Below are 15,003 nucleotides of genomic sequence, written 5' to 3'. Positions count from 1 at the left end.
GTTCGATACGATAGGATATTTAAAAGCACTTTTTACCGACTGATTTCTCGAAGTCCACAGAAAAGGCTTTGCAGATTTCTTTAAGCTTTGGTTTCATTAGTTTTGACACTTATTTGAAGGTTTTAGGGAGATTTACGGTAAATTCGAAAGATTAGTCGGTGTGTGACACCGTGTTGTTTTAGTTTGTTTATATTTTGGTTACCCCCCAAGGCACAAAGCATTATGGGTAATGTGAAAATAGTAAATAAGGGGACTACATATAAGACAAGCTCACAGTGGTAGATCGTTGAGGCTGTTTCATGGGTAATTATCCAACAGCTTGGTATTTCAAGGAAAAAACAGTTTGCCTCTGCCACGAAGTTAAGGATTGATGGACCTTTCAAAAACATCAAACATACCTCGAAATCAACATGGACATCCAAATCCTATTGGAAAACCTGTGTACCGAATTGAAGAGTAAAGTCTTGGACTAAGGTGGGGTTTACATTAGACCGTATCAGCGGATCATCAGATTAACGTTTTTAAAACGATTAGCGTGCACACAGCAACGCCAATACACGATTCGCGTGCACACAGCAACGCCAATACACGGATACGCTCGGCTCCGCAGGCATCCTGCGCTCCAAATCACTCCCCCCTGAACAGCGAGTGCCCTCTGGAGGGTGCGCACTCCAGCCCTGCGCAGCTCACAGAGCGCGCGAGTGAAGCGCACGAGCAGTGATTCGGGACTGAGCCGCTGTGTGTGTGATCCTAGTGCATATCGGGCATGCGTGTCACTTACCACTTGCAAGTGGAAGGATGGCAAGCCTAAAGACAATCATAACTACACAATGGGCAGTATTTGCATCAGTATTTGCCGTATTTTCATACTTTTTTACTCTTTAATGAAAGGTGATACAAGGCGGAAGTCCGTGCCGTTTTTCAGCAGTCGCGTCACATGACCAACGCCAGCGAATCAGGAAGGTGGATGTCACAGTGACGTTGTCCAATGACGACGCCAGCTAGAGCTCAGCACAGCGTATCCGCGTATTCTCAATGTTTACACAGCACCGGACCAGTCACGATCTGGATTGAATACGTGGACCCTGGCGGATTCCCGTTTCCCGGCGTTTCCAGGCGTTTTAATGTAAACGGACAGTGCATCCGCGAAGAAAACGAGACAGATACGGTCTAATGTAAACTTGGCCTAAAAGGAACTTGAAATGTTCTACTAATGTTCTTCTGAGTGTCTCCAAATGTGTTAGTCGTTATAAGACTGTGCTGTTATTCTCTCCAGGGAAGGCTTCAAGAATCATTAACTGTACGGGTGCCAAAAAATAGACAAAACACGATTACATAATTTCTTGGAAAAGTTGTGTATTCGGGATAAAACCAAGTTTTAGTTTAAAATATCAATCATTGCATGTGATTGCTTTTGGTTTTGTATATTTAGTGGTGTATATTATGTACATCGCCTGGGTTTTTACTTATATATGTGTGTGTGTCATGTGAAAAAGAAAGTGCACCCTCTTTCAAGTCTAGGTTTTAAGTGTCAGGACATAATAAAAAATCATCTGGTCCTTACCAGGTCTTTAAAATTAGGCAAATACAACCTTAGATGACCAATAACATATAACATATTCACCGTCATTATTTATTTAACACAAAGTAAACCAAAAATGCACTAGCAGTGTGTGAAAAATTAAGTACACCCTTACTGCTTTCATAGAAATTATGAAGGCAGTTAGCAGCCAGGTGTTGCTGATCATTTAATGAATTTGATTAATTGATCATCAGCCAGTGTGGCCACCTCTTAAAAAGCAGAAGTTTTGACAGTTTTCAGGTCTGGAGCACTCAGGTGTACACTACCGTTCAAAAGTTTGGGGTCACCCAAACAATTTTGTGTTTTCCATGAAAAGTCACACTTTTATTTCCCACCATAAGTTGTAAAATGAATAGAAAATATAGTCAAGACATTTTTCTGGCCATTTTGAGTATTTAATCGACCCCACAAACGTGCTGCTCCAGAAACTCAATCTGCTCAAAGGAAGGTCAGTTTTATAGCTTCTCTAAAGAGCTCAACTGTTTTCAGCTGTGCTAACATGATTGTACAAGGGTTTTCTAATCATCCATTAGCCTTCTGAGGCAATGAGCAAACACATTGTACCATTAGAACACTGGAGTGATAGTTGCTGGAAATGGGCCTCTACAGTATACACCTATGGAGATATTGCACCAAAAACCAGACATTTGCAGCTAGAATAGTCATTTACCACATTAGCAATGTATAGAGTGGATTTCTGATTAGTTTAAAGTGATCTTCATTGAAAAGAACAGTGCTTTTCTTTCAAAAATAAGGACATTTCAAAGTGACCCCAAACTTTTGAACGGTAGTGTATGCTCACACCATGGGCGATTGCTCTAAGACAACGAGGGAGGTTCAGCCTCCTCTAAAAATGACGAACATCGTGTAGGATGAATTGCGCTAGGCTTATGTTATAGCTGACCTTATAACATTGCTATTTCAGATCCAGAATCATAGAAATATATGTGCTCAACCCAACTACAGTGCGAAATCATTCCGTTATAACTTTCCCCAGTTCGCCTAATGTGTGCGTGAGTTTTTCCCCCTCGTGACAGCGTGATGCAGCCCAGCCTCAGTGGACTTCAATGGCATTTGGGAGCTATGCGCTTTTCAATATCAAAATGCAAGACGGTTATTGGACAAATACTGCGAAAACGCCCGCCCCACAGACTCCCAGCCTCACAGTGGGAGGGACATGGCAAAGCTTTCCGCGAGGAGACTGGTGATTGGTGAAAGCGGCCGGATATTTTCTTTGATTGACAGCTCGTTTCAACTATAGACAGGCAGCGGTGAATTTCAGTTCAGTCCCATGCAGATTCGCAAGTGCTGTGGTGTATTGTAAGAGATCAGCTTACATTTCGATTTCATTCATTACATACGGTTTCTACCAGATTTTTTAGTTTGTATATATTTTCATTGTAAATAAAGTGTAAATATAGTGTTGTCAAGTTTGCCATCTTAGTTCCAGAAATTTCGTTTATTTGAGTGACTGAACTTGAACTTGAGGGGGCTAGTCAGCTAGCAAGAAAGCTGCGCACGGATGCCAAGCATTGCTGATTTAATTTTGGTGAAGCCATTTGCCAGTCTTCCTTTCGAGGAAAAAATTAAAATTAAAGAGCAGGGTAGACCAACGCCTCAAATTGACTTGGTGAAAAAGGTAGGGAATAATACTCGTTCCTTTCAGCTCTCCTGGTATGAGAAAGTGAATTGGCTAACAGCAAGTGACACACATCAACAACAGTAAATAGGTTACTTTAGTAATATGTCATGGATGGACCAAAAATATAGACTCTATTTAAAATGTTTATGCTGAGTATATTATATTGGAATATATATTTTTCTGGATATGAATTAAACACCGCTACAACTTGGAAAACATTTTTAAACACAAACACAGCCGAGAACATTTCACACTACAGACCTGGATTAAAAGTGAAGGGTTATCAAAATTGTCAATAAAACATTTCTCAGTCAAAATAAGTAAAATATAGGGAAAGTGTGTTTGAATGAAATGTGTGGCACCCAGCTCTATGTTTGGCTCCCCAAGGTCAGTCCTTGTGCCTATTCCAGAACACTCTGCTGTTACTGCTGAGGTTCCTGACAAAGAGCTGCTTTCAATAATGATCAATTTTTAAACAACATGCCACAATTTTAAAATATAAAATGTTAAAATATACCCCCCCAACACCACCATCATGTATATTGGACAGTAGGCTAATGGGCCAAAAGAACCTGTTATTTCACAGTTTGTGACCCTGCCAACAATCAGCCAGATCAGAGGCAAGAGTATGGGCAAAATTGATGTGTTTTTTCTTTTAAAATCTGGAAATATCGTAACCGACCAGCCTCCCCTGTTTGAAAGACTACCAGCCGCCACTGGCTCACACAATGCCAAGGAAGAAAGACATCAGCAATGATCTTAGAAAAGCAATTGTTGCTGCGCATCAGTCTGGGAAAGGTTACAGTATAAGGCTATTTCCAAACAATTTGAAATCCATCATTCTGCTCTGAGAAAGATTATTCAGAAGTGGAAAACATTCAAGACAGTTCCCAATCTTCGCAGGAGTGGACATCCCAGCAAATGTACTCCAAGGTCAGACCGTGCAAGGCTCAGAGAAATTGCAAAAACCCCAAGAACTACATCTAGGACTCTACAGGCCACAGTTAGTATGTTAAAGTTCATGACAGGACAATTAGAAAAAGATTGTGCAAGTATGGCTTGTTTGGAAGGGTTGCCAGAAGAAAGCCTCTTCTATCTAAAAAGAACATGGCAGCACAGCTTAGGTTTACAAAGATGCATCTGAACAAGCCACAAGCCTTCTGGAACAATGTCCTTTGGACAGATGAAACTAAAGTGGAAATGTTTGGCCATAATGCACAGTGCCATGTTTGGCAAAAACCAAACACAGCATATCAGCACAAACACCTCATACCAACCATCAAACACTGTGGTGCAGAGGTGATGATTCGGGCTTGTTTTGCAGCCACAGGGCCTGGGTACCTTGCAGTCATTGGGTCAACCATGAACTCCTCCATATACCAAAGTATTCTAGAGGCAAATGTGAGGCCATTTGCCCAACAGCTAAAGCTTGGCCGCAATTGGGTCATGCAACAGGAAAATGATCCCAAGCACACCAGCAAATCTACAGCAGAATGGCTGAAAAAGAAAAGAATCAAGGTGTTGGAACGGCCAAGTCAAAGTCCAGACCTCAACCCAATTGAAATGCTGTGGCAGGACCTTAAGAGAGCTGTGCATGAACAAATGCCCTCAAGCATGAACGAACTGAAGGAATGTTGTAAAGAAGAGCGGGCCAAAATTCCTCCACAACGATGTGAGAGACTGTTAAAATCATACAGAAAACGATTGCTTCAAGTTATTGCTGCAAAAGGTGGTTCTACAAGCTACTGAATCATGGGGTGTACTTACTTTTTCACACATGGATTCTGCATTTTCACTTAATTATTTTTTGTTAAATAAATAATGAGACGGTGGAATCTGTTGTGTGTTGCTTTACACCTGAGGTTAGATTTGCATAATTTTAGGTCCTGGTAAGGATCAGATGATTTTTTTTGTTATGTCTTGATTGGTAAAACCATGTAACTGGAATAGGGTGTACTTTCTTTTTCACATGACTATCTATCTATCTATCTATCTATCTATCTATCTATCTATCTATCTATCTATCTATCTCTTCCTATAGTTTTTTTTTCAATCAGTTTATTGCACTCTATTTTTGTTACTATTGATTCCTGACTCTTTCTATTTGTGAGCTGCTGTAACATAAATTTCCCCACCGAGGGAGGAATAAAGTTGATCTTATCTGATCTTATCTTATCTTATTTATTTAACCCCAGGTAGGACACCAATAACTCTGGAATTGCCTGTACTTAGATAAAGCACACACTCCAGTTGCCTGAGTAAGTACTTACGTATCTGGCGTTCCCCTCTCCCACTCTACTGTGGCATTTGTTTAGAGAGAACCCACCATCACGCTGTGCCAAGATCATTTAGCGGCAAGTTATCTTTGAATACACAGCCATTGACGTCAGAGCTGGATTTCGGAAGCAGGAACGCTTCGCGGCCAGAGCAACAACAACAACAACCACGGACCCATTCCACACGAGAGGAGGACGTAGAGACGTGGATGGAGTTGGTCTTGGCTAAGGATCACTCACATAGGAGCTTCTCACATGGTGCTACCTAACCATCTCCAGCAAAAGAATCCTTCTCCTGATGTACCTGCAATTTAATCTTGCAGTCTAAATACAGGAAATGTCAAATTGCTCCCTGACAACCAGAAGCTTTTGGAAGGAGAAGAAAAGTGGAATGTTCCTCGACAATTTAATATACACAGACATGAAAACATAGATAATATACACAGACACACACAAACTGACCTTTGCATGTCTTGCCATCAGGCTGCAGGGTGAAGCCGACTGGACAGCTGCAGCGGACTCCGGTGGCCGTGTCTTTACACGTGCGATCACATCCACCATTATTTACTGCACAGGTCTCTGGGTAAATATGCACAAATACAAACACACACACACACACATTGGAGTATAGGAAAGTCAGGAGAAGGACTCATACACAGTCACCTCAATTTCAATGCTGTATATTCAATAAGGTGCTGGCATACATAGCCTGGTATGATGTACTCAAATGAGATCAATCTACATAATACATGAACACAGGGCACATCTGAATAGAATAATGTTAATATGCAATAAAAAAATAATAGAGTCAACCACATAAAATTATTCACAAGTAAACAGTATATACACTTCTTTTACAACCAATGGATCCCAGAATAACATGATTTATCTTAACATGTCATAATCCATGAAAGAAAGGTTCCTTAAAACAGACATGGACGTCCCACATGGCAAAATGGCATTTAAAGCATGGCATACAAAACCCAGTACAATAAGTATTCAAATATCCAAAAGAAACTGACTTGGCCAGTATAAAACTGCTGTAAAAGTACATATTTGTCATTAGAAGGAAGTCAGGAAGTCATTAAAAATACTTAATATCATTAAAAATACAAGATATCTCATTATGCCACATGATATTATATCACATCCTACAAATATCCCAAGTTTCCCATCACAAGCTTAGAAAAAAAAGGCGTCTCAGTGGTTCTTCCAACTGTCAAGTGCTTAATTTTCATTCAGGGGTTCTGCTTGGAATCTTTTGTGAAAGGGAAACCATCTCTTGTAGGGTTATACATTGATCCTTTTTGAGTTCTCCCAAAGTAACAAGGCCAGAGTTGTAGAATTAATCTTGTATAAAGTGTAACTCGTTTTGAAAGATTTTTCCCACAATGCACAATATTTTAAATATTATACTGTATACAATCTGCCACGCAAAGACAAACTGAAGTATCTGCATACTGTACTGTGACGGTGGTAAAAGACAGTCCAACAGCGAATAGGTGACGCTATTGGACCATCTTTTCCCACCGACACAATATGCAGATACTGCAGTTTGCCTTTGCACAGCAACAATAGCCCTATGTTTAAGCAGTTCTATTTCATCCTACTGAAAATCAGGTGATTAAAAAGTACAATGTGCATCTGCAGACTGGTCAAATTCATGGCAACAAAATCATGCAGTTATTACGTTCCTACAGCTCGATTTCCAACTGCTCATTGAAATACTGCTGGTCTGCTTGATTATTTATTTTACTACAGTAATTCTATTATCTTTTACATCAATCTTGCTAACAGCCAGAGGCCATACATAAGAGCTATCTTTGCTTGGAGGGCCATGACATGCTTTGGAACCAGACAATACCAGAAACACAATAGTGTTTTGCTTATTCTATGGACTATCAAGTCAGCATTGACTTACCCATGTTTGGACAGTTGTGTAAGGGCTGATTTATACCTCTATAAAGAGGATTTCATCAAAACACAAAGAAGGTAAACATTGGTAAACATAATTTGCCGAGGCTCACAGACGCGTCAACATGCATGCCTCCAGAAGCTCAACTTCACATCGTGCTAGAGTGTGCATGTCAAGCAAACACTGATTTGCTCAGCATGCAAGTTATATCTGGTAATTATGGGGTTAGGAAATCAAACTAGCCAAAAAACAAAAGGAAAATGTTCTGGATGAAATAAAGTATTTACTTAGTATCCTGCGATCAGAATCCAATCCTCCTGGGATGAGCTCTGGATGAAATAAAGTATTTATTTAGAGTCCTGCAATCAGACCCCAATCCTCTCGGGGCTACAACACCTAAACACAACACAAACTCATCAGATTTGGAGGTGGACCACCAGATTCAAGCTGCTACCAAAGCCTTTGGTGCATTACAAAAACAACTATGGTCTCGCCATGACATCAAGAGAACCATCAAGTTGAAAGTATACAATGCTGCAGTCTTACCATCTCTGCTTTATGCCACCGAGTGCATGACGCTCTACCGTAAACACTTCAAGAAACTGACCAGGCTACAATTCAGACACCTGTGTCAAATCCTCAAAATAAGATGGCAGGACAAGGTCTCCAATGTAGAAGTCCTCAGGCGAGCCAAAACAGTAAGCATGGAAGCCCTTATCACAGCCTCCCAACTTCATTGGGCTGGACACATCTGGCGCATGCTTGACACATGACTACCCAAAGCTGTTTTCTATGGAGAACAGAGCCTAGGAAAGAGGAGACAAGGAGGACAGAAACTGAGGTACAAAAGTGTTTTGAAGAGGAACACAAAGAATGCCGAAATTATCGATCAGACGTGGGAAAGGGATGCCTCGGATAGAGCAACATGGCGAAGTATAGTTAAAAGCTTAGTGTCCGCAATTGAAGATAAGTGTCAAAGGGAGTATACGAGAGCTCATGAAACCAGACATTCCACAGCAGCTCAACCAGGCCATTCATGCCACCGCTGCAGACGACTCTGCTGCTCTAGTGTGGGCCTCACAGCCCTTCTGTGTTTCTGAGCATCCTAATGAAGTAGGCATCATCACTAGCAATGGACAACCGCTGCCGCCGACAACAACACCTAAACAAGGTTCTAAAGATTCTGTATATTAACTCAGTTTTTCTTAAATTTGCCTTATTAACACTCTCCAGGTGTAGTCTTGCAAAACTGGTGGCTGGGGGTTATCTCTAATTCATTCTTCGTTACCGCTAGCACATAGCTTCATCATGTTAAACAGGCTCACTTCAGGCTCACCTTAGGTTCTGCGGCCAACTATTGATTTGCTTCAGCAAAGAATGGCTGGAGAAACAAAGACTTCCCTCTCTTAGGCATTTAATACCATCCTGATGTGCCTACCCATAGTACTAGTTCAACCCCTGGGTGTCATAACAAAAAAAGGTATTAGAAGGGCATGCACTGGTATCTGAAACCTTCTATAACATTTTCTCACATAACCACTATAGCACAAAGTCCACATACAGCCACTGAGCCACCACCATCCTGAATCTTTAAGCCTAGGCTTTCAATTCTAATTTAGTCAGTCAGTGGAGCCAAACCCCTGCTTTGGCTAAACATTGAGAAAATAAGATCAGTGGTGACACATTTCTTAAAGTATCACTTTCGGCCAAAATTTTGTCCAAACTTACATCAGGCTAATGAGGTTCTGGTGACAGTATCTCAAGAAACTAGATCAATACTCGCACCCTCTCTGTAATAGTACTTTCATAAAGATGGAGCGATTCATCTGATGGTAAATCTTCATGGTTTCATATTATATACCTTTCATGCTGCTGCCCTAAATATACATAATTTCTATTTTTTCTGTTTCTCTGCCTTCCAAGAATACAGATTCCTGCACTTTACTTTGCCATTGGTGGTTTCACCAAATTTGTTCAAGCTGCACTGAGACCACTATTAGCAACATGCCTGGAAATTAGTCCTTATGTAGATGACTGACTCATTTCTTCTCCCATTAGTCATGATGGACACTCCCTTGGAACATGTCAAACTTGACAGAGAATTACAGAAACTCCTCCCTTAGGTCCTCTCTCTAGCACAAGATAGTTTCATCTTTACTGGGTCCAGATATGGCTACACGGCTTGCACCTGGACCCTGTGAAACACAAACATATCATGTGCATAGCAGTCTTGATGCCCTGGAAACAGAGCTGTTTTTTTCTTTTCCAGCGTGCCCCTGGGGTCAATTCCGTCCCAAAGAAAGGTGGTTACAGCCGATGCTTTCTGTTCAGGTTCAAGCTCCTTTCACTTTGCCTACCATTTGCTGATGTGCTTCATCTCCCTAAAACCTGCTGACTTGCCTGGGCTATGCAAACAGTTGAGGGTACATTTAACAGAATGGTGACTGCACCCAAGATTTGTTGGGTCTTTTGCCAGTGCAAAGTTATTTCAGTGCCTTCAACGCACTATAACATTTTTTTTCCAGTCTTCTGTGCCTGGATGCCTTACACAGTGTCAACAACTTGACACAGTTGTTCCCAGTAAGGACAGACCAACAGTCCCAACTGGTACCCACATCTAGATTGCCTTCAGCTAAGGTGGTTGCCATTGGGCCAGAACCAAAGTGGGTAAACTATTCAAGCTTATTCAGTATGACAGAGTCTTGTCAATGCAGACTATGTACATCTCCACATCTGCAGTAGGAACCAGTGAAATGTTTGGTTCCTCAGCAGTCCGACTGGATAGGCTCCAGTCCCAATATATACCAAAAGTTTGTAGTTGCTCTATATGAGTTTGTGGATGGATAGTCCTTTGAACATGGTGATACAGTGGGTACTGTTGCCGTCACACTGCTCTATGGTCCCCAGTTGGATCCTTGGGCAGTTGGGGGAAGCCATGGCTTAAGGGTGAGCGAAGCAGTTTTGGGACCAAAAGGTCACCAGTTTGATTCCCTGGACCAGCAGGAATGGCTGAAGTGCCTTTGAGCAAGGCACCTAATCCCCAATTGTTCCCCAGGCTGTTCTGGGTATGTTGTACATCACTCTGGATAAGGACATCTGCTAAATGTCTTTATTAAGTTTCTCATGTTATTTCCATGTCAGTTTCCTCCAGGATCTCCAATTCCCCTCTACCACCCAGGTATATACTAGTGGGTGGAACAGCTACCCTAATTTTCCCCAGGCATAAATGAGTGTGTGAATATATTTATGCATAGTGCCCTGCAACAGACTGGCAACCCATCTGCGGTGTACTCCTGACCTTACATAGGTTCTGGATCCATCACAGCGCTGACCAGGACAAAGTAGTTACTGAATAACAAATAAATAAGTCTTAGGTGCATACACAGTAATCAGTGCTTTCCTTATGGCCACTTACAAGGTGGGTCTCATTCTTGATGGTATTTGTGGAAATATAACTGGACTTGCAAAAGAACTTGTGGTAATATAAAATTCTGTTGAACAGAACTGTTAGATGGTGTGCCACTATGGTATGTTTTTACACTACTGGCTGGGTTTTGTTGATACAATATCTCAATCTATATACAGGTACATGAGGGTTATCCACTGTGCTTTGTTTGTACCACCTACAGAAGAATTCACAGATTCCCAGCTCCCTAGTTACATTTGAAATGTACCTCGTAGAATAAAACCTCCAGCATCCTCTAACAAGGGTTCTTTGCATCCCTTTCCCACTCATAGTGAAAACCGTAAATTTTCTGTTATTATGCAGTAATGGTGTCCTGTGGGAAAGGGAGCAAAATGGCAAAGTTGAAACATTAATCTACCCCTTTCAACCTAGTAACATTTTTATGGAAATCTTTTGTTACGACTCCAGTGGGAATTGGAATTGTCAGATTTACGTGTTGTGACGGTCGTGACATTGCTGGCAGTGATGTAAATGATGTAGTGATATTGCAATGGTACTACTCATACTGCCTCAATGTAAAGCAACCAGCAGCAAACTCAACAACGAGCAAAGAAAACATCAGCAGATACAGTGGAAGCGCTGTGTCCATGGGGGATACTCCATGCTTTGTATAGGGATTGGTGACACCCCAGGGGGGCCCAAGACAACATTTTCGATTCTCCAAAACATGGAATTGGTGCTAATCCAACGCACTATTTATTTCCCATAGACTACATGCTCGCGCTAACACACTGCGCGCAGCCTTGGTGGGGAATCCCCTCCCCGACTCGCCTGAGAGTTTCGATTGTACGGGACTTCATAATCAGCGCTCCTTGCCGGAGACTTCCGCCAGGGCCAAGTCTATGTCTCCCCAGTGATGGGCAATAACTACTACGTCTCCTCTCTCCCACAGGCAATAACTGCTAGTATACTCTAATAAAAGTTATGTGAATGTGGTCTCTCTCTCTCTCTTGAACAGGATTCTGACATTTCTACTTAACATTTTTATAATGGGGGGCGGCACGGTGGTGTAGCGGTTAGCGCTGTCGCCTCACAGCAAGAAGGTCCGGGTTCGAGCCCCGTGGCCGGCGAGGGCCTTTCTGTGCAGAGTTTGCATGTTCTCCCCGTGTCCGCGTGGGTTTCCTCCGGGTGCTCCGGTTTCCCCCACAGTCCAAAGACATGCAGATTAGGTTAACTGGTGACTCTAAATTGACCGTAGGTGTGAATGTGAGTGTGAATGGTTGTCTGTGTCTATGTGTCAGCCCTGTGATGACCTGGCGACTTGTCCAGGGTGTACCCCGCCTTTCGCCCGCAGTCAGCTGGGATAGGCTCCAGCTTGCCTGCGACCCTGTAGAACAGGATAAAGCAGCTACAGATAATGAGATGAGATGAGATTTTTATAATGGTTGCGGTGCAGAGATAGATGCAAGTCCTTCTATTTACACAGGATATGCAAAGCAACAAAAAACACCAAGTATGAAACACGAGAGTAGAAGTGAGGAACACTTCTGGAAAATAAAAACAAATGTAAGACAAACTAACAGAACCTGGGGTTTAAATAAGGCAAGTAATAAGTGAAAGTAAAAGCAGGTGGGTGTGGTTAATGCAGGGTGTATGAGAAATGTAGAGTCATGTTTGTATGCTTGAACAATTCAGCGGATACAGACGTCCCTCTTCATAAGCAATAACTGTTATAAATGTCCTTTGCTTAAACAAAATAAATGTTCAGAAACAGGAAGAGAACTCTCAGAACAGAGTTGTGATGTAGCACGATGCGTGCCATGTTGCTAACTGGCTAATATCTCACCACGGTTTTTTAACAACAATGGACTTGCTGACGAATTATACATCATACCTTGTCTCACATGGTTCATGCTCCATGGCATTCCATTACACTATCTACATTACATTCCAGTTATGGAAGACTGAGTGTAAATGAACATTTGTTATCTTCTCTGTGTTGTTTTTACCTCATACAATAATGGATTTTCTATGTGAAAGGGGTTCTGGTTCGTCCTTCTGGAGGAATGCTTAGAGGATCTGTGTAGGACCCTACAATGTAGTACCTTTCTTTCAGAAACCGTTCCAAGTAGAACCCATTTTCTAAGGCTACATCCACACGACAACGGCAACGATATTTTTTTTTTAAATATCGCGTCCACATGGGCAACGGATCAGTAAAATATCAGGTTCATATGGCAAAGCAACGCTTGCTGAAAACGATGCAATACACATGCCACACCACTACGTGCGCTGTAAGACGGTCCCATCGGAGACACCAGAACAATAGAAGAAGTAGACGCATGCGCATAAACCCCTTCTTCTGCAGCATTAGCCTTCTTCTGTAGCATTAGCCTTTTTGAGGAATGTATTGTCGGACTTAAACCAGCATCTGAAGAGGTGAGATCGCTCCTTTTTTTTTTCCTATTTTTGCTGGCGGGATTGTTTTTGTTTTTGGAAAGCGCACGAGCGGTGCACGGTTTGGTACTGCTTCCGCAGTGTTTGGACTAAAGACTCTGCCCAAAGGGCTATTCTCTCACTCTCTCTCTCTCTCTCTCACTTTGCACCATTACACAATAAATATTCACAGTGAAAATATTTTGTAAGCGCGTTTCATGAACCAAGTTATAGGATTTGTTGACAACTCGCATCGAGTTCGTTACACTTCTACCCGGCGTGAAGCACTGACAGTCATGTGGTTGTGACGTCATCATAAACAAATCCGTTCTACTCATCCAGACGACTTCGCAACGGGGCCGTTGCCAGATTTTTTCACTCTGGAACCTGTTCTCAAAAGATTTCGTTTTGGGGCACCCAAAACGCCGGTGCATTGTGGACGCCAGGCCGAAACGATAAACAATTTTATCAGATTCACCTGAATCCGTTGCCGTGCGGACAGGGCCTAAGTGTGTAGTGCATGGAACTGTATCCATCAGGCGAGCTTGAATATAGTTTTACCATAAAGGGTTTGTCCAATTGCATGACTTGTTTTGTAAACTTGCATGAGCTGGTTTGAAGGTTTAGATGCTTCCTAAACTGTATTGAAGCAGTTAATAATACAACCCTAATTCCAAAAAAGTTGGGACAAAGTACAAATTGTAAATAAAAACGGAATGCAATGATGTGGAAGTTTCAAAATTCCATATTTTATTCAGAATAGAACATAGATGACATATCAAATGTTTAAACTGAGAAAATGTATCATTTAAAGAGAAAAATTAGGTGATTTTAAATTTCATGACAACAACACATCTCAAAAAAGTTGGGACAAGGCCATGTTTACCACTGTGAGACATCCCCTTTTCTCTTTACAACAGTCTGTAAACGTCTGGGGACTGAGGAGACAAGTTGCTCAAGTTTAGGGATAGGAACGTTAACCCATTCTTGTCTAATGTAGGATTCTAGTTGCTCAACTGTCTTAGGTCTTTTTTGTCGTATCTTCTGTTTTATGATGCGCCAAATGTTTTCTATGGGTGAAAGATCTGGACTGCAGGCTGGCCAGTTCAGTACCCGGACCCTTCTTCTACACAGCCATGATGCTGTAATTGATGCAGTATGTGGTTTGGCATTGTCATGTTGGAAAATGCAAGGTCTTCCCTGAAAGAGACATCGTCTGGATGGGAGCATATGTTGCTCTAGAACCTGGATATACCTTTCAGCATTGATGGTGTCTTTCCAGATGTGTAAGCTGCCCATGCCACATGCACTAATGCAACCCCATACCATCAGAGATGCAGGCTTCTGAACTGAGCGCCGATAACAACCTGGGTCGTCCTTCTCCTCTTTAGTCCGAATGACATGGCGTCCCTGATTTCCATAAAGAACTTCAAACTTTGATTCGTCTGACCACAGAACAGTTTTCCACTTTGCCACAGTCCATTTTAAATGAGCCTTGGCCCAGAGAAGATGTCTGCGCTTCTGGATCATGTTTAGATATGGCTTCTTCTTTGAACTATAGAGTTTTAGCTGGCAACGGCGGCTGGCACGGTGAATTGTGTTCACGGATAATGTTCTCTGGAAATATTCCTGAGCCCATTTTGTGATTTCCAATACAGAAGCATGCCTGTATGTGATGCAGTGCCGTCTAAGGGCCCGAAGATCACGGGCACCCAGTATGGTTTTCCGGCCTTGACCCTTACGCAC

General features: G+C 42.0%; 1 protein-coding gene across 2 annotated transcripts in view; it reads right to left on the bottom strand.

Moving 5' to 3' along the window:
• The window catches only part of scube1 (signal peptide, CUB domain, EGF-like 1), a 217,979-nt gene that overhangs the window by 64,843 nt on the left and 138,133 nt on the right, over positions 1–15,003 (bottom strand). For both annotated transcript variants that reach the window (XM_060903404.1, XM_060903403.1), the window contains one exon: positions 5,963–6,079. In XM_060903404.1, the coding sequence (XP_060759387.1) occupies positions 5,963–6,079 (117 nt within the window). The remainder of the gene's footprint in view (positions 1–5,962; positions 6,080–15,003) is intronic.

This window comes from Neoarius graeffei, chromosome 21 (assembly GCF_027579695.1).
Source record: "Neoarius graeffei isolate fNeoGra1 chromosome 21, fNeoGra1.pri, whole genome shotgun sequence".
Taxonomy (NCBI): domain Eukaryota; kingdom Metazoa; phylum Chordata; class Actinopteri; order Siluriformes; family Ariidae; genus Neoarius; species Neoarius graeffei.
This window is presented reverse-complemented; position numbering and strand designations above follow the sequence as displayed.